The sequence below is a fragment of the Cordyceps javanica genome, chromosome 3 (assembly GCF_051103115.1).
Source record: "Cordyceps javanica chromosome 3, complete sequence".
Lineage (NCBI taxonomy): Eukaryota > Fungi > Ascomycota > Sordariomycetes > Hypocreales > Cordycipitaceae > Cordyceps > Cordyceps javanica.
The window spans coordinates 1,125,925-1,147,567 of NC_139297.1; the positions used below are offsets into that span (position 1 = coordinate 1,125,925).

At 51.9% G+C, this 21,643-nt stretch overlaps 5 protein-coding genes across 5 annotated transcripts; 4 read left to right on the forward strand and 1 right to left on the reverse strand.

Moving 5' to 3' along the window:
* Positions 1–573: 573 nt before the first annotated feature.
* On the forward strand, positions 574–1,584 carry V2A60_004569 (uncharacterized protein; the record flags this gene model as incomplete). The annotated part of the gene is made up of 3 exons (XM_083255886.1): positions 574–636; positions 787–1,229; positions 1,311–1,584. The coding sequence occupies 3 exons, from the start codon at positions 574–576 to the stop codon at positions 1,582–1,584; spliced, it is 780 nt and encodes a 259-aa protein (XP_083112012.1).
* A 1,365-nt stretch (positions 1,585–2,949) lies between these two features.
* V2A60_004570 (E3 ubiquitin-protein ligase IRC20) lies at positions 2,950–7,465 on the reverse strand (the record flags this gene model as incomplete). Its single annotated transcript, XM_083255887.1, has 2 exons — positions 2,950–7,325; positions 7,393–7,465. The coding sequence occupies 2 exons, from the start codon at positions 7,463–7,465 to the stop codon at positions 2,950–2,952; spliced, it is 4,449 nt and encodes a 1,482-aa protein (XP_083112013.1).
* Positions 7,466–8,339: 874 nt separating this feature from the next.
* On the forward strand, positions 8,340–9,038 carry V2A60_004571 (mitochondrial 37S ribosomal protein mS41; the record flags this gene model as incomplete). Its single annotated transcript, XM_083255888.1, has 1 exon — positions 8,340–9,038. The coding sequence occupies one exon, from the start codon at positions 8,340–8,342 to the stop codon at positions 9,036–9,038; it is 699 nt and encodes a 232-aa protein (XP_083112014.1).
* A 7,113-nt stretch (positions 9,039–16,151) lies between these two features.
* V2A60_004572 (bZIP transcription factor) lies at positions 16,152–16,800 on the forward strand (the record flags this gene model as incomplete). The annotated part of the gene is made up of 2 exons (XM_083255889.1): positions 16,152–16,314; positions 16,394–16,800. 2 exons carry the CDS (start codon positions 16,152–16,154, stop codon positions 16,798–16,800), a joined length of 570 nt encoding a protein of 189 aa, XP_083112015.1.
* A 3,591-nt stretch (positions 16,801–20,391) lies between these two features.
* V2A60_004573 (glycoside hydrolase family 16 protein) lies at positions 20,392–21,638 on the forward strand (the record flags this gene model as incomplete). Its single annotated transcript, XM_083255890.1, has 4 exons — positions 20,392–20,514; positions 20,577–20,845; positions 20,923–21,185; positions 21,244–21,638. 4 exons carry the CDS (start codon positions 20,392–20,394, stop codon positions 21,636–21,638), a joined length of 1,050 nt encoding a protein of 349 aa, XP_083112016.1.
* Between the last annotated feature and the right edge of the window lie 5 nt (positions 21,639–21,643).

Sequence of the window (21,643 nt, forward strand, 5' to 3'; positions counted from 1 at the left end):
TCGCATCTACCCATCAATCAGTATCTCCGACGACGAGGCTGAGCTGTACCTGACTCAGGTACCACCAGACCAGGGACAGGTATACACTACGCGAAACCTGCGGCGAAATTGTATGTGGGGGCAAGTAGAGTGTACAAAAGTTCTAATCGACCAGGCCACGCGACAAGAAGACACCTTGCCACTACGAGGGAGAAAAGAGGGCTGCTACTTGTGGTGCCAATCAATACTTAAAAGTCACCGTAAATAAGTAAGTAGAGCTCAAGTACTTAGCAGCTAATATAATTGGGTACTTTACCTCCTAGCGTCCGCCGCATTTCATATTTGATAGCGACCTTAATACGTGACGGCCCCTGTACATAGCGGCCCGCCACAGGGTCTACCCAATTGGGTTGAGGACAGGATGCTCAATTCAGACCAGACCTCAGTAACCTTCTCTTCCCTTCCACACCTCCTCCCTCATCGCTTTGTTCAGTATCCTCCTCTCCGCATCTTCCTTTCTTCTCCTTTTGCCTGAGTGAGAAGCGATTCTCACTCTTTTTCTGTCCCCTTCGCCTTGTTGCTTGCCTGGCCGTCATGCTCTTCAAGTCGTCTCTCCTCGCCCTCCTGGCCGTCCAGGTCTTTGGCGCGCCAGCCAAGGTAAGCTTCCTTTTTTTCCGCCGTTCCATTGAAGGCTCTCTCCATGCGCGCCGCGCGAAGCAAGGCGTCCGACCTCGCGGAAAGGAAACCATTGGCCCATCCGGCAGGTTGTATTCATCGTTGGCTAACCCGTCATGCCTGCCGCCCTAGGACGCTGAGCCGGAAGCGCCAGCCCCCGCGGAGCTCAAGGCCAGCGTCACGGCCACGTTCCCCGAAGCGGACCTCATCGGCCTGCGCCTCGTCAACGGCAAGCCGACGCGTGCCGTGCTCGAGGTGACCAACAACGACGACGGCCCCATCCAGGTCGCCTTCGTCTCGGGCTCCCTGACCTCGGACAAGCCGCTGCCCGACGATGCGCCCCTCTACCAGAGCATCCTGCGCAACCTGACGGCCTCACAGTACAACCTGCCCGTCGCTGCCGGCCAGTCGGCCCAGGTCCCCTACGCCTTCGCACTCGACATGCAGCCCCAGGACGTCCGCGTTCAGCTAACGGCCCTTCTCACCGACTCCAAGGGCGGCATCTTCCCCGTCGTCGCCTACAACGGCACCGCGTCCGTTGTCGAGGCCCCCACCAGCTTCCTCGACCCGCAGATGTGAGTAGACGCTCGAAGCCGCGCGCGATCCTCGTCGGTGCTACTAGTCCTCGTCCCTAATACTGACCCGTTCTCCTACAGCATCTTCCTCTACCTTGTCCTCTCCGCCGCCTTTGCCGGCACCCTGTACTTTGTCTACAAGACCTGGATCGAGGCTCTCTTCCCCCCCGCCAAGAAGGCGCCTCGCACGCCCAAGAAGGCCAAAAAGGTCGACGCCGACGCCGTCCTAACCAGCTCCGAACCTAGCGCTACTGCTACCGGCAGCAAGACCTACGACGAGAGCTGGATCCCCGACCACCACATTGCCCGCCCTGCGGGCAAGCGCTCCAAGTCTGGCACACCCAAGGCTAAATAAGGTCAGGACTTGTTTGGCTTCTGACTGTGTGTATGTGTGAACTAGTGGGTGGTTGTTTTCTTGTTCTTTTGAGGAGAGAAGCTCTCCGTCGTGCCCGATATGAAACGGCAGGTGACGCTTGAAGTGAGTTCGGAACACATGTGAACATGTGTTACGATGGCAAAAACACGGCATAGGACATCTTTTGCCTGCCCTGACGCTACTCGGGAATGATAATGACGATGCGGGGATGGATATGTAGGATTACCAAAAGCAAAAATTTGTCCAAAGAGAGAGATGACTCATAGTACTGGAGTTTGAATTGAGCTATTGAACAACTACTAGTCTACATTGTTCCGTGCTTGACGTACCCATGTAACGCCGGGGTTTTCATGTAAACACTGACGACCCTTGGTTTTGCTATGCCATGATGTAGCAGGATCGAGTTATATCGCCCGCATGATCCGATCGATGCTGTTCCGTGAGGCCAAGATGGCGAACACTGCAACACCACGGATAGACGCAAACTTGAACGAGCCAACAGCGCTCGCCACTCATATCCTATATAACCTTTTCTTCTCTCCCTCGTTGCTTCTCACCACCCCTCAAGAATCCTTCCCTGTCGTTGCCGCCAGCAAGAGAATCTTTGCCGCCATCCGCAAAACCCTATCGCGACTAACACGACGCCCAGGATGAGCACGGCCGCTCTCTCTGGAATGGCATGTTTTCACAACAACCCACGATTTAGTTTCCCAAGACGTTGTCTAGACTCTGTAGTGACGCTATTCTTCCTTCTCTAGCAGGCAACGAGGCGGTGGCTGCGTTGATCGTGATCCCCGCGCCGCAACGGCCTCTTCTCCCTGGCGTGCCACGGCTACATGTACCACGCATCACTACCACCACCTCCGCCTTCCGGCAAGGCGTCGGACCTCATCAGCCTCAGAGTCAGGCAGTCGCCTGTAGCACTAATTTGCGTCCTCTTTACGGGCCGCCGGAGCCTTAACAACGTAGGTATGCGTCGCCGTTTTCTTGTGTCCAACGTCGACATTGGCGGCCTGGTAGCCCGTCTTCTTCGGCTTCGCCGCTCTCATCATCGGCCGCCCCCCTCGGCTGATACTCGTGGCCTCAGGGCTGCTGCGGCCGGCGGCGGACAACGACGACTGGTCGTCTTCATAATCTCATACTTGTCTCGCAGCTTGGTTTCTTTATTTCTCTTTATTCTTTCTGTTGGCTGTGCGATTCCCCTCCACCGAACGAATTCATAATAAAATCAGCAAGAACAGGTGCTACGAAAGGTAACTCATAACATCGTAATATTCGACTGCCCAAAATGCTACCACCCTCATTTTCAGTATCATACACGGTCCATTTACAGGTGACATTTATTTATCCATTGCTTCTCGAGCCTGCCGCCTCTGCAGCCAGATACGATATTACTGCCCGGTCCTTGAACCGCCCATCGCTGGCGCTCCCCCCGTTGACACGAGTTGCCGGGCCTTGCTCCTGGACATTGCCAAACATACACTCCCATAAATCGCCCTTGTCAACCATTTCGCCTGCCGTTCTGTCCCTGCTCATCAGCTTGGACAGGGCGGCGTGTTCCAGCTCCAGTGTGTTGGCCTCTTCAATGCTCGCATCCAGCGGTTCCGGCGTGGCCGCCCTGGACTTTCCCGTTCGCCTGTTGTTGTGTCTGCTCGCGCTATCGCTTGCCGCCACCGCCCGGCCCATATGACCCATGCGCCGCCGCACCGACAGGTTGTAGATTGACTCTTCGACGGTGCCCGAGACCAAGTATAGCCAGACGGTCGTCTCGTGCTGCTGGCCGATGCGGTCGACGCGCGCGATGGCCTGCAGCTCGAGCGCTGTGTGCAGCAGCGGCTCGCACAGGAAGACGTGGCTGGCGTTGACGAGGTTGAGCCCGGACGAGTGCGCGCGCGCGTGCAGCAGGAAGCACTCCGCCGCCGGGTCGCTCTTGAACCGCGCGATGCCGTCCGCCTCGTCGATGGAGGCATACCCGATGCGGAAGCGGGAGAAGGCGTTGTGCAACACCGTCAGGAAGTCGCGGTACTGCGAGAAGATGATGGACTTGGCGCCCGGGTCCGATTCGCGCAGCCACAGCAGGTGCCGCACGAGCGTGTCGACCTTGGTCGTGAACGACGGCCCGTCCAGATCAATGTTTTTAATCTCGGCCAACTTGTCTGCGTTGAACTCGCTGTAGATGGTGCCATTGCGCAAAACGCCGTTGGTTTGGTGGCGCTCCTGCCGCGGCTTGTCGGCGCTGCCTTCGCTCAGGATCTGCAGCTGCTGCGGCTTGATGGCGATGTCGTGGAGCTGTTCTGGCTTGAGCTGCTTCTTGCACACGGGACAGTTGCGATGAGACTTGTACCACATCATCATACATTCTTTGCAGAACTGATGCCCACACACTGTGAGCACGCCCGTCACAAAGGGCGCCTGGCAGATAATGCACATGCGCGGCTCGTTAGACTTGTTGCCGGGCCCGCCTTCGCCATTTTCCTTGAGGTTCAGCAAATATCGGTGCTTGGCCTGGCTGGAAAGGAGCTTCTTGCGCGCATCCTGCTCCAGCTTGTTCATACGCTCCTCGACGCGCGCCGTTTTTTCGCCTTCGTAGGGGAGCACTGCGTCAGACACTACCTGTAACTGGCGGTAGTACTCAAGACGAGCATTCATGGCGTCCTTGAAGCTCTCAATCTCGGATTCTAACGCCGTTGCTGCCTTGCCCTGCTGGCTCAGCAGCGCTTGCGTGTGCTTCAGGTGGTCAGAGACAATTTTCAACTCCATAGCCTCGCGACTGCTGCTTGGTGCATCTCGATTTAAACGAGTTTGTAGACCCCGAAGTTCACCGATTGCGCCGCGCATCGATATGTGCGAGCGATGAGGCTTCAACTGTTTCCTGATATTGAGCAATGCCAGCATTTTCTCTGGGGCGGGACCACCACCGTTTTCTGCCAGTTTGATGCTCGTCTCGGTCTCGTGTTTAACTAGCTCATTTGTCTGCCCAGACATAGCGTCCTGACGATCTGCAATGACACTTCGTAATGCCTGCACATAAACCATCAAGTCATCCTGGTACTTGGCAGAGTCCACAAGCTCTTCACCAGTGAACTCAACTTCATCTTCCTCGTCAAGCAATGGCCGAAGAAGTAGCTGCACCACTTGCTCTCGCCACTCATCCATGACGTTGGCTTGCTCATTGAGCTCTCCGTAGAGCACCTCCAGCCGGTCAATAACTCTGCCACTCTCAATGCCCTTACCCGTTTCGACAATCAGTTCGGGGACTTGAGCAAATGTTTGGTTGTCAGCCTTTTTTTTAATCCTGGTCATATGACGGTTGACTTTGCGGTAGCTTTCTTGCAGAATCTCTCGTCTTAGAACCTTGGCGTTTTCGTACCCGTCATCTTCGAGCTTCGTAAGGCGATGAAAGTCTTCCGAGCCTGGCTCTGTCATTTCGGAGTTGTCACGCATTTGGAAATTGGCGTTGGCACAGAAGAATACTGCCTTGTGGTGTATTTCCAATGCAGAACGTAGCCGTCTTTGCAATTCCGAGATCTTACCCCTCGAATCAACAACATCAGCATCGCTTTCAGATTCAGAATCAGAGCCATATATGTTTCGAGCAACAGACTCGGGCAGTGACTCTCGGGATCTCTTGAGGTCTTCGATGCCGCTAGCGAGTTTGGCTCTAGAATCCTCGACAAGCTTCGCTGTCTCCTCGTGAACTTCTTCCCATATGGCGAGAGCCTCCTTTACTCTTGGGCTGTTCTCAAAGAGCTGACCGCGCGTTAACTTTGCTGCTAAATAAGCTCTCTCTTCATTGCGAATGGCCGTATCGCTCTGCTCCAACATTGCATTAAGAACTTCTTCAATGGTACGCATCGGCCGCTCTTTATTGTAACCAAGCAAACGTCGGCTATACACACCGACTTCTGGATGCAGAGCTGTTTGGCGTAGTCTGGTCAACCATGTCCGCATCTTCGTTTCATAGTCTTCGGGATCCCAGTCATCGACTGTAGGTGCCCCGTTCAAGGTCAGGTCACAGTCTTCTGCCATGTCCTTGAATAAGCTTTGGTAATGCTGCTCCTCTACGGCATTGAAAGGCATGCTGATAACGTAGCGTTTCTGAGGCGGTAGAAGAATTTCATTTCGCACGAGCGCTTTTGTATGTCGCAGCACAAGCGATCGAAACAGCGTCTGAAACAGCGGCTTGTGGAACGAAATCAGCGCATTCCATACCTGGTTCGCGTAACAATATGGGTGGTAGCGGAGAAATAACAGCAGTCCAAACAAGTCTTTTACGTCGTCCTTAACGGGAGTTCCGGTGATGCCCCATGCATTGATTCGTGGGATAAGGCGAGCAACTGAAGCAGCCTGGCTCACACCGCTCTCAATCATTTGTGCCTCATCGAGACATACTCTCCACCAGGATATTTGTACAAGAGGTGATTTGGGGCGTGCATACGCTCGCTCAAAGCGACGTGAACGATCAGGCGGGTCGGTAGCGAAGTGAACTTCTTGGGAAAGGACGGGATACGTCGTGATCACGACATCGTACGAAGCAAGCTCAGAAACTGCCTGCAATTCGTCGTCCTCGTCAAGTTTCCTGCAGCCTTGATAGTGAGTGACCCGCAGAGATGGCGCATGGCGTGCAATTTCGGTCAACCACTGCTGTCGGAGAGACTCCGGCGTGACAATAAGGGTGGCGTTTGTTTTCAAAAGCCCGTCCGAGTCCATGCGAGAATCCGAGGGGTCTTGAGAGATATCTTGGCGCTGATTTAAAAGGATGAGTCCAATAATTTCAAGGGTCTTACCGAGGCCCATCTCTTCGGCCAGAATCCCTCCCTTCATGACTCTGTCGGCTAGGTGATAGGGCATCTTGCTTCGCGAAACAACATGAAACACATCACTCAGATAAAATATATCCCCTTGTGCGTCCTTGACTTCGCGAAAAGTATCGCAATCAGCCTGCGCGACAGCCTCTGAGATAGGCTCCATACCAGAAGACGTAGACTTGATGCCCTCGCGATGCAAAAGCCACTTGACAGTCCTTTTCTGGTACGGAAAAAGGGTTGCCTCTAGCGATGGTATTTTGATAGACGCGGAATCTGGATCATCCTTGGGCGGAACGTACGCCGCTTCGTAGAAATCCATCGGGGACCAAGCAGAAGAGTTGATCCCGGAGTGAGGGAAAAAAGTATCGATAACTTCCTGGCTCTCTTTGCGCTCGACATTCGTTCGCATAACGTAGTATGGCGACGGGGTTTCGTTCCACATTATGTTGAACGTGAAAGAACAAGTGACCATGCCTTGAGCAATTTCCAGCTGGGCGTCAACTTTGGTCCACAGAACTCCGTGCGAGCTTCGTAGCACTGGCTGCGACATAACTTTGAACACATTGTCCATTCCAGGCTCAACATAATCATCGTGAATTAAGACGGTAAAATCAGGAAGACCAAGGGCCTTATTACGGGCTCTTAGACCGAGCAAGTTACCACCATATCGAAAGGTGACGTGGGGTCCAACGTCGGGCTTGACGGAAAGCTGGTCGGTCGTTTCGCGGCGTTCAATCGCGCGGGTGAAGGATATGGAGCCTTTTCGTACGCATATGGAACCAGTTGGGGGGGGCTCGGTAGTCTTGCGACGCTTCGCAGAACCCCCTCCACTTACACTATTGGGAATGTTCTGGTGTTCGGAGCCGGACGGCAGCGCGAGAAGCGCATCGACGATATCGGATGATAGGACATCTGCAGGGATAATTTGGCGTTAACCTTATGTTCTTTTGGTCATGCATGAAAGGAAATGACAGCATACCGTTAAATCCGAATTGATTGTTTGCGGCGGCGTTCCATATAGGCACTCTGGTTGTGCGCTTCGTTCGAGCCATGGTGGGGGCTACGAGAGGTCGGCGCGTTGGCGCGAGCTTGGAGCTCGGAGAGGGATCAAGGATGCATTTATAATGATTTTCGTTGAGATGAAGAAGGCAGCAATGGTGGCAATGGGCTGCCAAGGGGTGTGGCAGAGATGGCGCAGAAAAGACGGTTTCGTTGAGCGTAGTCCATCCTGGACAACCACTTCTGCCTGGTGGATCCACAACGTTCGCCTTGTCACGCAAAGCGTGTGCCAGATATGCGAACCAGATCAAGGCAACAGAAGTCAGGCACACACCCGCCCCGGGGATTTTGGCGATAGCATTCTATTGCGCTTCGTATCAAGGTAAATATCACCAAAATATGACTGTGCAGTCTGTAACTCGCGTTGCAGACGCGCATCACTCGTCTTGAGAAGAAGTGCTCATGGGTGGAAGTTCACTATCAGGGAGACAAATTCAGGACGCTTTCTGAATCTCAAGGTGACCCAGTAACTGAATTAGTTTCTGCACAACAATAGAGGAGACGAATCTAACGTTGCAGTAAGACCTACCAGAGTCAATTCAAGCTACTATCGCCGTCCATGAAATTGTTCACTTTACTCTTGATAAGCAGCCTCGCGATCGGTCCCACTTCGAGTTTGACAGCCTTGCTTACATAACACAAGCAATCAGCGACAAATTTCTAGCTTCAATCGCAACAGGCAGGGCAATTCGCAGTCCTCAAGCGAACGGCGGACTCTGGCGTATTAGCCTTCTCAGCGTTGAGGTACTTTTTGCATTTCATTTCTCCATACGTACGGTTGTTTACCTTATACACCCGGCAGGCTGCCTGTTAATCGTCACCGCGACGACCAATCGCTAACCCCCTACGTTGACAGCGATCTTCAAGATGAGGGCTCAACATCTTTGGTCCTCTTTCCGGCCGCTCATCTCTGCGCCAACGACAAGTACAATCAGGAGCCAAATTCGATGCCTGCACAAGACGCGACCCCCTCCCATAATTCCCGAACCTCGGCCGTTTGTTCCCGATGTCGAGACGTTTCTGAAGCTCATTGGCCGCGGCTTGAGCAGGCACGCGAGCAAATTCCCGTCCTGGGAGGCACTCTTCACCATGACCTCGCCGCAGCTCAAGGAGCTCGGTGTAGAGCCCCCGCGAGCGCGCCGATACCTCCTGCAGTGGATGCAGCGCTACCGCAAGGGCGTCGTCGGCCCCGGCGGCGACTTCAAGTTTGTCCAAGACGGCGAGGCGCACCTACGCATCGCGACGCCGCCATCGGGCGCGGCCACGGACGCACGATGGGTCGTCAACGTGCCTCACGGCGAGGGCGTCGACTTGCAGAGCACACACGTGACCTACCCTCGGCCAAAGGGCTACTCGGTCTGCGGCCTAAAGACGATTGCCGGCAGCTTCGCCACCGAGCTGCCGGGCAAGGGCGGCGCTGTGGTGAAGATCACAGAAGGCATGTGGGAGCAGAAACAGGGTAGGAAGATTGACGGCGGTGAGCGCAGAAGGGCAGAGACGCGCTTCAAAAAACGCTCCGCGGAGCGCCGCGCCGAGCGTGAGGCCGAACTAATGAGGCACCTGTAAATTATAACAGAAATGAGACGATGTCGCGAGCTATCGGCATTGAATACACTATATATTGTACCAATTATATTGTTATATTAGTTTTCCACCTTGAACCCTACCATGATGGTTGCGGTGCTGGCGCTTTGTTGATATTCTAAGAAGATGCCAGGGGCTCGATATTAGCTTAGAGACTTCTTCAACACGCTTGCTGCCATGGTCAGCTTGACTTTACAATACGTCATGACTAAATACTCTGCATTCGCGCTTAAACACAGCAGTCACGCCTCTGCAGCCCCTGCGTGAAAGCCATAGACAGTCCGTAACGGCACAGCCTATGAAAGGGTGGCACACAATATCGTAATGGGCATGCTCTTTAGCATCATGTAGCTGCAGGACTGTAGGAAACAGCCCGCGGAGAAGGAATGCGGCAGCTCGTGGCCCAGTGAGGGCAAGGCCGCATTCTCAACAGTGTCGCCGACAGCCTTGCTTGCATGTGAGATACAACTTCGACCAAGCGCTCTGTGAGCATTCAGGGGTAATCTGTGCTGGCCTCGAGTCAGGCGCAGTGTTCAAATATGACAGGTGTTAATCACGTTCTAGGCCACTGCTCAACATTGTCGTAGTCAAACCAGGCAATGATTGACCCCGAGCAGAGGGTGTGAGCCTACGATGCAGGTTCATGTCTGACCTTGCTGGATCTGCAGTTAAAAGATTTCTTCACGATCCCGAATCATGTCCACAAAGCTTGTTCTGACGTCTTGTCCGCGGACATCGGCTCTTTTCCCGTGGAGTTATCACCAGTGTACGCGGACCAAAAAGGTGTTAACTTCGCCTTGCAGGTGTAAGCATTACAGATCGTCCGCTCTTCTTTGGAGACGCCTGAATCTTCGGTCTGGTTTCGACATGATTGGTATACCTCGGTGTTTTTATTGTGTAAAATATGTATAATGTGTATTGGCAATCGATTCTTGACGCTTCATCTGGTTGCTCCCTGCCAAGATATCTAATCTCTGGAGAGAAGACCTGCAACTGCGTGGTTGTCTTTGGTTGATCATATCCCTGCGAGTGCTCCAAAAGATCCCACGACTTGGGCGCCGCTATTCGGGCCGTTTAGAATCCCCTCGGCCTGAAGAGGGTGTGGTCAGCAGAAGAATGCCCGAGATCAAATAAGGCTGAGTTTTTCATATATATGACTTGGACGACTCGCAAATAGCACTTGCCTCTCTCCCTCTCTTTTTTGTCTTAATTCAATTATCCGACGATACAGAACACAGATACTCGGCCAGCGCCCAGAGAGTCAGAGTCGTTCTTACGGGCAACAGAAGCGTGGCCGTATCTCTCCGCCGCAGAGGCCTTGCGCCCTGCCGCAACCTATCTCTTGTCAGCTGTCCGCCATTGCGTACTTCTCTCGCTCTCAGATTACCGTTTGTCGCCATAGCAGTTGCGTATGAGCTGACCATTCGCGAGGAATTAGTTCAGGTAGGGCGACTGGCCTGCAACGCCCCCCCGCTGCGCCAGCCTCGAATCGAATGATGACGATTTTCAGCTCAGCCCACTTTCGATTTCCGGCAGAGAGAACTGCCTACCTCTCGTTTCTGCTGTAAGAGGGCATCTACTAGTTCGCAAATGTCACGCCTTTTCGACTACTTCCACTTGGAGGAAAGCATCGTTCTCCTTGGGCTCTACCCACCTTCTGCACCATTCGCATAGCCCATGGTGGAGAGCGAGGGCGTGAATGTGCACAGATCCGGCCCTTTTAGCGCACCGCGCATCGCAGGTTTGGCTGCCAGTTCTTATCATGTTATTATTCCATGTGCTAATGCGCCCTCTCGGCTCTTGTAATCGTCAACGGCTAGGGACATCAAGTGGCTCATCGATGATGCTGGCCACGCCATTGCCGCCGGTGATAGCTGCGGTGGCTTCTTCCCGTGCCGGGGAGATGGCTTGCTCAATCCTGTCCTGGAAGTGGCGTGTCGATATACCTGCAAACTATTGAGACATTATCAGCAAACCGTTGAACCCCCCCACCACCACCGCTTCTCGCATAATTCACCAAAATTTTCATTGGTATTCTCACCATCTGTATTGGGCGAATACGCGAAGGAGGCGCCACGAGAGCATGCTTGAACTGGCTATTTTTCCGCCGGGGTTTGTGATCCACACACAAATGATGGGCAACTGCTGTCCAAATCCTAGACGAGGAAAACTCAACTAGTTGGCTTGATGCTCTCTCACGCCATCACTCACAGGTCTTTGGCCATTGCCAAGCGGCGCACTTATCAGTCAAGTTAGGGAGGTGGATTTATGATCCTTTCCGCAATGGAGACTCGCAAAGCCGAACAGGATTATCTCGATGACGGCCGGCTCAACATACTCCGTAAAGGATGCAAAGGTTTGTGGGAAGATCGTCGCCATCGAGTTACCGTTCTCAATGACGGGGGTTGCGGAACAGCTTCGCCCGGCGCCGTGCACATCCCAATTACCAAACTTGGCGCATCAAGTTGTAGGTGTCCTTTCTTGTGTGCACTGTCGGGCCCGCACCAAGAATCTCTGAAACAACGTTCCATCACAATGGAAGGCGCGCCACGGTCTGAACATCTACAACACCCTGCAAATGCGTATGAGGGGTGGTGGATTGATTAACTAGCGGCTTGCCTTGGTCTATCGTGTTCCTGTATCAAAGCTTAGTTCATTACACAGGTGATTGATGCTACATGGATATTTCGCCTGAAATGTTTCCATCTTAGTTGCTCAACGACTGATCGCTAATCGAAGAAAGCAAAGCAAGCAAGCTTTCCATGTGAATGTTGCTTTCATTCCACAGCCCCTACTTGAGAAGACCGTTGGTAGAATTTGCGATTGTGTTCGCACTCAGCTCACATTCCAAATTTACAGCATCTTTTAATAGTAGATAGCTTCGCGTCTCGAAAAAATTTAAAGTCATATTTCGTCCTTCTCTAATAAATCAGCTAGCTAATTTTCGCCTCCTTTACTCGTGCAGTCTTTCTCCCTTCCGTATATTCGAAACACACTTATGCTGCATACTGCCCATCATGTGCACTAGCCCGAGCTATGGAACGAAGTCCTGTGAACACCTACTGTCGCAAGGCTTGAGTGCGTGACCTAGATAGCAGCGTACGGGATCTTCATTTGTCGCTGAACAACTCCGTTTAGCGCCCAATTCGGAAAGTCGTGAATCTAGATTCCTCGCGGCCAGCGGTTCTCGCATTCCACACTTGAGAGGCACACCAGCGGTTATGGCCAGGCTCACCAGAGGCAGACGATCGAAGACTACCATCTCAATGCCGGGATTCTGTCAAGGTTCATGTTGAAATAATGCCCGTCGTATAAGAGAAATGGGCCAAACTTGAGAGATCCCCAACATGATTGGCTCCCTTGCCTGCGTGGCTTGTTGAACACTTTCAGCTGAGCGCCCTAGAACGGAGTCACGACACTCCGCTCTTCAGAAGGGGGGGGTGCACCTAGAGGGCCAGCAGATCCTCGGCATACCGGGGTTTGAAGGTTTGAGCAGGAGGTCTAGTGATAAGACTCAGTTGGGAAGGGAATCAGGACGAGCTGGTCAATAGAACGTAGCATAGATGCCATACCTAAGCATGCAACATGCACCTCGAGTGTAAGCCAGTGGCATGATGCGGGTTCAAACACGCATAACGCACCGGCAGGCAACCCCAAATCCACTAGCACTCGAAGAACAGCACAGCACGGGCATGACAGGGCTTTCGGGACGGCTTGTACGGGTTTTTAACATCTTCCTGGTAAGTGTGGTCGCCTATCACCGTTTTGGCGAACGAGGCAAGCAATGATAGAACGGCGAGGGAGGACACCCCCCCACCACACACACAACCGCGCAGCGCTAACACCTCCGTTATGCCGGCGAGCTGAGCAGCCAAGATTTAAGGCTACTTGCCATGTGGCCCTGATGACGTTCAAGATTAGTTACAAATTATGCAACGAGATCTTCAAGGTTTCTTTTCTCGTGCGAGAAGCATAGGTGTTATGATGTAGAGTGTTTGGAGACCTCCCGAAGATGGTGACTGCATTTGCCTGCGCAGCAAAATATAAATGGGCATTTCAATATTGCAGCTCCCTCAGCTGTTTATTTGAATGTTTTCATCGAGACTTTTGTATTACGTCTCTTGGTACTCCGTATACAAAGTTGCTCTACCAGGGGAATGTGCGGGTATACGTTCTATCCTATCAGGATGGTCACAGTTTGGCTTGGAGATACAAGCTTATCTTGACTGTTCAATCTTGGCATTATTTCTCTTGAATTCTCTAATATTCTCTTTGGTGACGAAGTCGGACTGCATCGCTGGCTGCTTGTATCAGCCAAATAGGCGATCGAGTATGTATGTATGTCCTAGATGCTTCTATTTTGACGATCCACGACGGCGGCATCCTCATTGAACCATCTGGGGGCTGAAAAAATAGGGGGCTATCGGCACTGCATGGCAGCCTCTTGGATCAGTTTCTCATAAGCCCCGACTCGACCAAGAAATTAGGGGGGGGGATATTGTCCGGCGTCGTTTCGTATTTCTCGCATTGCTACTGTAGTCGTACAGTCATATGCCTGCCTCCAGGGTCCGCCACGAGGCACAGTTTCGCATACATGTACGTTGGTTGTATGCGCGGCGCTCGGCTGTCGCGAGCAAACCTGCTTGATCAAGGCAAACGAGCCCAACCGCCCTACGCCATCACACCATCGGATTCGTGCTGCTTTTTGTTGCGCAAACCTCACGAATCAGGTACACACGTGTGAAGATCACAGCCCCCTAGCAAACCTTGGACTCAAAAAGCTTTCATCAGACTTGTCTGTGATGGCAACTGTTCCGCGATGTAGTGACATGCAGCTGGCCGTCTTCTCATCTATCCCAGCCTTCCAGACGCCGGCGGCATTGATCCCGCTTCCGGCGTCGCATTCAATTGAATCGGCGGCGGGCACGGCATACATATAGCGGGGGTTGCAGTGCTGGTTTTGTACTCCCTGCCGTGGCTGCCAGGACACTGACACTATTATGACCAAAGGGGGCATTTCGTTAACAATCGAGATGCCGTCTTGGATTGCCCAAAAAGAGCCATCGTACATTGTCTTATCCCCTGAAACAGGCACATTGACTGGTGCATTCCCACTGTCCGGCGTTCCAGACACTCGGACCCCTGCTGCACCGGACCGCGGCACGCTACCGAGTTCCCGTTCCCCGTGTTGCCAATATGTAAGAAGCATGCGTGGAAGGCTACCAGCAGCTTCCGTTCACACCCCTATGAAAACGGTCCCCTGCGAACGCCAGAGCATGGTTCCCCTAGTACGTCTCCGTCCATCGTCATCCCATGCCTACGCATCGCAACAGCCAGATCCAGCTTCCAGTTACTTACCACTTAGAAGACACCAGCGTGTAACTAATCCGTAGGTAGTACAGCGATAGCCCACAGCGATGAGGCCTCGGTCTCGATTCTGGCTCAAAAGTCCGCCAAGTCAGTATAATACTAGCAGCTGTAAGTCTCCTCCACTTACCGCCAGCCCTGGTTCGCCGGCTCACCATTTTAAAAGCCTGCGCCACTAGTAGAAGAACAATGTCCGATGCCTATCGGCGATCAAGAGTTTCCTATCTTCACAGTCTCCCTTTACCAACTTACCTGTCCCAATGGAGTACAGTGTTGAATATTTCCGGCCCCCTATTCGCTGTTTTGAATTCAGATGCCTCATTGGGCGGTAGTAGAATAGTGCCAGTCAGTGCCGGCCTTCTCGGTGAGACTCACAGCCTCAACCTGAACGATACACCTTGGCGGCTGAATATCGGTCGCAAAGCCACATTTCTGGGTTTGTGGTTCCGAGGTTACCTTTGAGCCGTCATTCTATTTATTCCGGTTGCCTGTTTGTCTACAATGACGCAAAGTGAGCGGTGGCTTTTGCTACAGAGCCATCTTGGCGTGGCCGACCTCAGAGATGGGGGTGAGGCGGGTACAAGAACCACGGCCCCCATGGCGGAGCCATAGTAGTGCGGTGTCAACTCCATAACAGGGCAAATTTATGAGGCCTTGTCCTGTCATCATCACTATTCTGCAAGCACAGTGACACTGAAAACGCTCTGTACTAGTCGTTTAGCAATGACTCCGATGTCAGTATGACCACTAGCGAACAAAACGCACGTATACCATGGCTTCTTTGAACTCGGAGTTTCAACAGACCTCGAATCAACTTGACGACAAACTCGGATAATAAGCCCTGTCCAAGGGCTGACCGTTTACTATCGCCACGTCTCTCGATTGCTTTGTACCTGGCATGGGTTGAATACTGAGTAGTAACCTACGATGGGGTGCGCGGCCATACTAGGTGGGTGTGGAGGAAGGCAACCACCCGCTACTTAATAAGTAATCTGTAGTTGCAGCAGCTGGAGGTCCCCTCGACGCCTCAGCCCGGCCCCATCTCCATTCACACCCTCCGATGACCCTGGCAGCCGCCGCGTGCTCTGCCGAATGCTGATTGCGGTGGTTCACGGCCCCAGCTGGACGCCCCTCCATCATGTCAGTGCCTACCATCACGTCTGCTTGACTTGGCACTTCTGCCCTACCAGCCAAAATAGCAGAGTCTGCCTAGCTGGCTCCTAGCCTTCTCGAAAATCTCTTGTCCCGTTGTGTTGACCAAGGGGGTGTCTGGAAAATCCTAACGTACTTCTAGCCCCTAGGCATGATGCCTGCTATTGCAGATGCTGGATGTTATTAGACGGCGGATGTCGCTCGTTTCCAGTGACTTCTTGTTTTCTCACTTACACTCTCAAAACACACTACCATCTCAGTATATTTGATCACTACTCGTCGCTCTCCTGTTTTCCATGGTTGGCTTGCGTAATCCCACTTGTGCCACTACGTTGAGTCAACCGTCTATTCGCCCTGCAGTCAACTGATATATTTCTACGTTCAAACGCATACCTTATACACCACCGGAACTGTTGCTCTCAATTACCGTCAAGGCATACATTCTGTCTGCTGCGCAATTCTCCTTTCCTCGTCCTCACCAAGTTGCTGGAACACCGCAGCTCAGCTCGTGAACTCGGCGACTATCCTGCAGACTAGACATCTGCGAAAGCGTGAACACAGACTTTCACAAGCATCATGTCGTCTTGCATGTCAAGGCATAGCTCATACAGCGCCAAAAACCCGCCATCATCCTCAAAACAAAAGAACAAGGCCAATGTCAAAGACTCAGATTGGGCCGATGTGACTGACCCCGAGGAACGTCGACGGATTCAAAATCGCCTTGCACAACGAAAATTTCGTAAGTTCTGATGTGTATATATATATGCCAATAAAAAATTATGGATGTGATTTCTCTGACACAATAATTTCTGCCATAGGGGAGAAAGCGAGAGAAAATAAAGAAAAGTTGGAGCGAGACTCGCGAAATTTGAAGCATGCAGGCAACAGTTATCGCATCCCCAGCGCGCTCGACTTCGGGGGCGATGACACACTGTCTGGTCTGCCATGGGGAAGCGTCAATCTGGGACACGTAGTCTCGCGAGGCCACGAAGCTGAGAGCAAGCGCAGCAGCGGGCGCAATACCCATACAGGCGATGACAGCAGCAACCCGTCCAGCAACAGCTACTCCCTCGCATCGTATGGTCGAGCGATCCCGCATCCCATCAACTATGGCGTCGGCGTCGGCGTCGGCGTCGGCGTCGGCGAAAACCAAGTCGTGGATGATTCGCCATACTTGTATGGTATGGGCTCACCTCTCATGCCACAATTTTTCACGCAGTCATGATATGATCCAGTGCGTATCCGCGATATAAAATACCAGAGTCGAGGATCCGCTAACCATGTGCAAAAGCATACATTTGATTTAATGAGTTTGGCGTTTATGGATACAAGAGGACGTTTACAGGAAAATTAAAACTAGCCACTAAGTAGCAGTATGCATTATCGTACGGTCGGCAGCCGCTGTGCGGCGAACGTTCTCACTTCTCACATATCTTCTATTGTCATTTATCAGCACTCTCTTCAGATTTAGATGGTCACCAGGCATGCTTTCATCAAGTACACAAGACAATTATCCAAGGTGTGTTTGCAATCTTTCTTCCATTGCATGGCTTGTGAATTTCGGGAGCGTGCATCCGTGATGACTCGACGCCGAGCGGACGCACGCTGCAATATTGCGCTCACGACAGGCAGCCAAACCCCTTCTCATCACTATGCCACGTTAACCCGAGCGCATACGTGGTATTTCTCAGCCCCTCAGCCCTGTACACGCGGCAGCGCGACAGCTCACCTATAGTGTGACGCCGTCAAACCTGTGCGGCATACGAGGCCGCCGTAAATCTTGGCCAAGCTCAGCAATTATTCGCTTCTGTACGTTTTTCCTCTTTCGTTGTTAGTGTCATTATTTTTTGGCCCAGCCTTGGCCCCATGCATCTCCCCTGGAGAGATTTTCAGACCCCAAGGCTTGTACTCAGATAGGCAAGGTTAGGGCTACAAGTTGAGGCTGTCGTCGACTAGCTAGTTAGTGGTCCTTGGTCCATGTTGCTCACACGCCCCCTTCCCTGAACTGGAGAAGAAACTCCAGGAGCTGATTCAAAAATATGTACTGCCTAAGCTTGTGGGCCTGTACGCCAACGGTGACATAGGCTGCAGAACAAAGAAGGAAAACGGCGCGTTGAACAACTGGGGCAAGATGGGTATAAGAGTGAAGATGCAGCCTCGAGCCTTGCCAACTCCTCCTCCGTGCAAGCACTTTCATGGGCTCTCTATCCTTTTGACAGGTTAAATCATGATTCGCATCGGGGAATGAATCCGATAGCATGATGTCGTGTCCTGATGTCCGCGAAGTCTCTTCTATCAATGAGCAGGTTCACGTTTTAACCTCTTCCAAGCGGTTTCGGTTTATGTATAATAAAACAGCATCGACCCATTGGTAGCGACTAGCCCCTTGTAAGATTATACCGCTAGAGATCGCGCTCCGCCCCTGATATAAAGCCGCAGCTCGCAAAGATGTAGACCAAATGGGGCTGACGCTGGTTAGTGCGAGAGAATGCACCGTTGAAAATTAGCCGACCGCTGTTGTAGGGCTTGCATCATCCATCGGCAAACGCTGGAGGAACGAACTACTGCCGCAGCAAGTGAAGTTAGGGTCCGCTTTGAAATGATGCCTCCCGATTACTACAATTCTAGATTCTGCTGTTTGAAGAGAATGGAGCAAAAAGCAGCAGGAAAGCGAACCAAAGCTGAGCTCCCTCAAACTACCAAGGAAGACGGGCTTGTATCGGGACGTGTAGGTGTGAAAGATAGATCCTGTACGACGCCAAATACTGGCCTGAGGGACTCGTTTAGACAAACCCTTTGCACACGGTCCTTTTTCGGATAAGGCGGCATACCGGGTGAATGCCGCGGAACATCAGCTTAATTTGTCATTGAAGCATCTAAACAGCGTATAGTCGCCGTAGTGAGTCAGCTGTATATGGCTGCTCGAAATGTCTTTGCATTTGTAATGATACGTCAGAGGTATCTACGTTTCTAATATACATTTCTACGCCCTTGGTGGTGGATGCCTTGTCAATATGACCTGAGGAGGACGAGCCCGTTTCCACGTTCGTCTGACAACGGCCCGTGGAGACGTTTCCAAGTTTCAGCCTCTCGCCCGCCCTATCTAAGATATGTACTCTGTAAATTCCTCTTTTTTAAAACGGGTTTCCATATGAATCCACCACTCATTAACCCTCCGTCGTTTGGCTCGCATAGTTCAGCTCGCACTGCTGGCTCAATTTCGTTGCAGCCACAGCCTCAGCTAGCTCCAACACTAACTACTAACAGGCAGCTCTTGTGCACCCCCTCCATTCATGCATTGTGAGCGATGAAATCTACCCCCCTCCCCTTATTCTGGTCGACATTTGCTTCTTATACTGGTAATCGATTGTTTGTCATTAGTGGGCTATCCATATGGCATTTACCTGCAAGCCCGGACTAACACTTCGCGGCTCTTAGGCCGACTGAGCTCCTTCTTGGCCATGTGATGCCACCTTGTGAAGGAAGCCAGTGTATGTTGTTGTAGCAATATAGGAGGCTTTTCGCAAGGCAATTCAGCGGTCACATATGGACCGATACGCTGTCTTCACAGCAATATCCTGGGGACGGCAAGTGTTGTAACACGGCGAAGCTTATGGGACATTCGAGACTGGCGTTCCTTCGAGAGCATTTTCCTCAAACAGTGATTGGGCTACGACAACTGGACACCCAAATTCAGATTTTGAGTGCTAAAAGCACCGTAATTGGACTAAAAAAAGATCTAGAGAGCTTGCCAGCTTATCGAAAGAACAAATCTTAGACTTGAAAAACTCGTTGTCGCGCACGACACTAGATCAGGTAATGACGGCCAACAAGCCCGGACATCCGCTTTATACCTTGATGGCGCATAAGTCGACGGGGATGGAAACATATGGCAAGCAATTTACTGATGTTAGGTAATATGAGGCGAATATATCGCCAAGCTCTCAAGCAAAGTTTAACCGTCAACTAGCTTTGCACGCGGTAGGTAGTCTGCCTATGAACAAGAGGTTTGCAAAGACAGGTATGAATCAGGTTTGTTTACATCCGTTACACATGTAAAAGAACTGCAGATGGCCAGACACGAATCGTGATCGAAATAATCAATATTGAAGCGACAAAAATAGAATTGACGCGACTTGACGTCGGTGCTTCCCCTGGCAGCAATAATTGGCAATGAAAGCCCCATTTGGCATCGCGTGCAAGACACGGAACACAGTATGCCTGGTATTTCGCAGGAAACACGGGTAAGTATGCCTTCGGCTAATGCGTCGCTGCTGTGGTAAGTATACAAATTATGAGCATAAGCGTAGCGGCCAATCCGTATTGTTGACCCCATCAGATCTGCAAGCCGGATGTACCGAACCAATCCATGGTAAACAAGTCAGGCCTTGTTGCGTGCCAAGACCTGCCAACAAGTGCCGGACTCGCTTTGAAGCTTTCCAACTGACTCGATGAAATGAACAACGCACCATCATGGTTCCATTCCTGGACTGCCGATGCTAGTGCACGGCCCTCAACGATAGCCGTTGTAGATGGTATGGAGTAAAATTGGTCAACTTTCTTTTTGCAGCCAATCACGGGCGCATCACCACAGTGCAATCTCGCCCCCGTTACTCCTGTCTCAGATTTTCAGAATGCCTCTGGGCATGAAAGGCGCGGCTCTTAAAGATGTCGTGGCCCTTCTATAAACACATCACGCAGCGTGACAAACGCGGTTCTGAGGCAATCATCACCCAAGCTTTGTCCGCCTTCAATTCACATACTCGGCGCTGTGTTTGCTCGCGTAAGTTGCTATTGACCTCCAACGTATAGCAAGATGGGCCCATTCATTGTCTGGTTCTACCTCGTCGGGATCGGCTGCGCCAGAGCCTTCAACCACTATATCCTGGAGGAGTCTTACGACCACACAAACTTTTTCGACAAGTTCCGCTTCTTCGAGGTAAATGAATTCCATGTCTCGGGCGAGGATATCGAAGGGTTTCTAATTTGTATGATGTGCAGAGTGATTATTCAACCGGCAACTATAACGATGTGGACCCAACATCGGGCTATATCAACTATCGCAATCAGGAAGATGCCGCGGCGCTAGGGCTCATCGCGACACAAGGGACGGAAATGTTTCTTGGAGTCAATCATAGGGATGTTCTGGACCCAAAAGGCAAAGGTCGCGACAGTGTTCGAATCGAGAGCAAGAAGCTCTACAACCATGGACTTTTTATCGCTGAATTCACCCATCTGCCGCAAGTTGGCTGTGGAGTTTGGCCGGCTTTGTAAGTCGGGCAAAGACTAACGAAACTAGGATTACGGTCCAACTCAGAAACTAACAATGTGATACTCTCCTTTCTAGTTGGACATTTGGTGACCCATGGCCCGTGAAGGGTGAAATGGACATCTACGAGAATTGGAACCTGGCAAAATACAACATGGTGACTCTTCACACGGGGAATGCAACAGAGGTCGGAAGCTGCACGATCAGTCAGGAAAACATGTTGAATCCTATCATCACGAGCAACTGCGATGCTACCTTCCAGGACGAGAACCAGTCCGCCAACCAAGCATGCGCCACCGAGGAGTCGCGTGGGCAATGGGGCTCTAGGTCCGGCGGGGTTTGTAAGTCTCAATCGAACGAGTATATCGACGCTTACTCGAAGCTAATATGAGCGAAAAGACGCAATGGAGTGGACTGCCGAGCATATAAAGCTCTGGAGTTGGAGTCGTGACCAGACTCCGGCCGACATCAAGCGCCGACAACCAATTCCTCGGCGGTGGGGAACACCCCATTTCTTTGCCGGAGGCTCGTCTTGCGATATAGACAGTCACTTTCGTGATCAGAAGCTTGTGCTGAATATAGACTTTTGTGGCGTAGCCGCGGGAAATCCGGACCTTTGGAAACAGCAGTGCCTGCAAACCACGGGATACGAAAACTGCGCCGACTATGTCGCAAAGAATCCCGATGATTTCGCCAATGCATTCTGGAAGGTCAAGGGAATACATGTTTTCCGATCCGCATTGAACGCTACGCAAGATTCGACCACACAAGTATTCGATCAGGCAGAGTCATGACCACT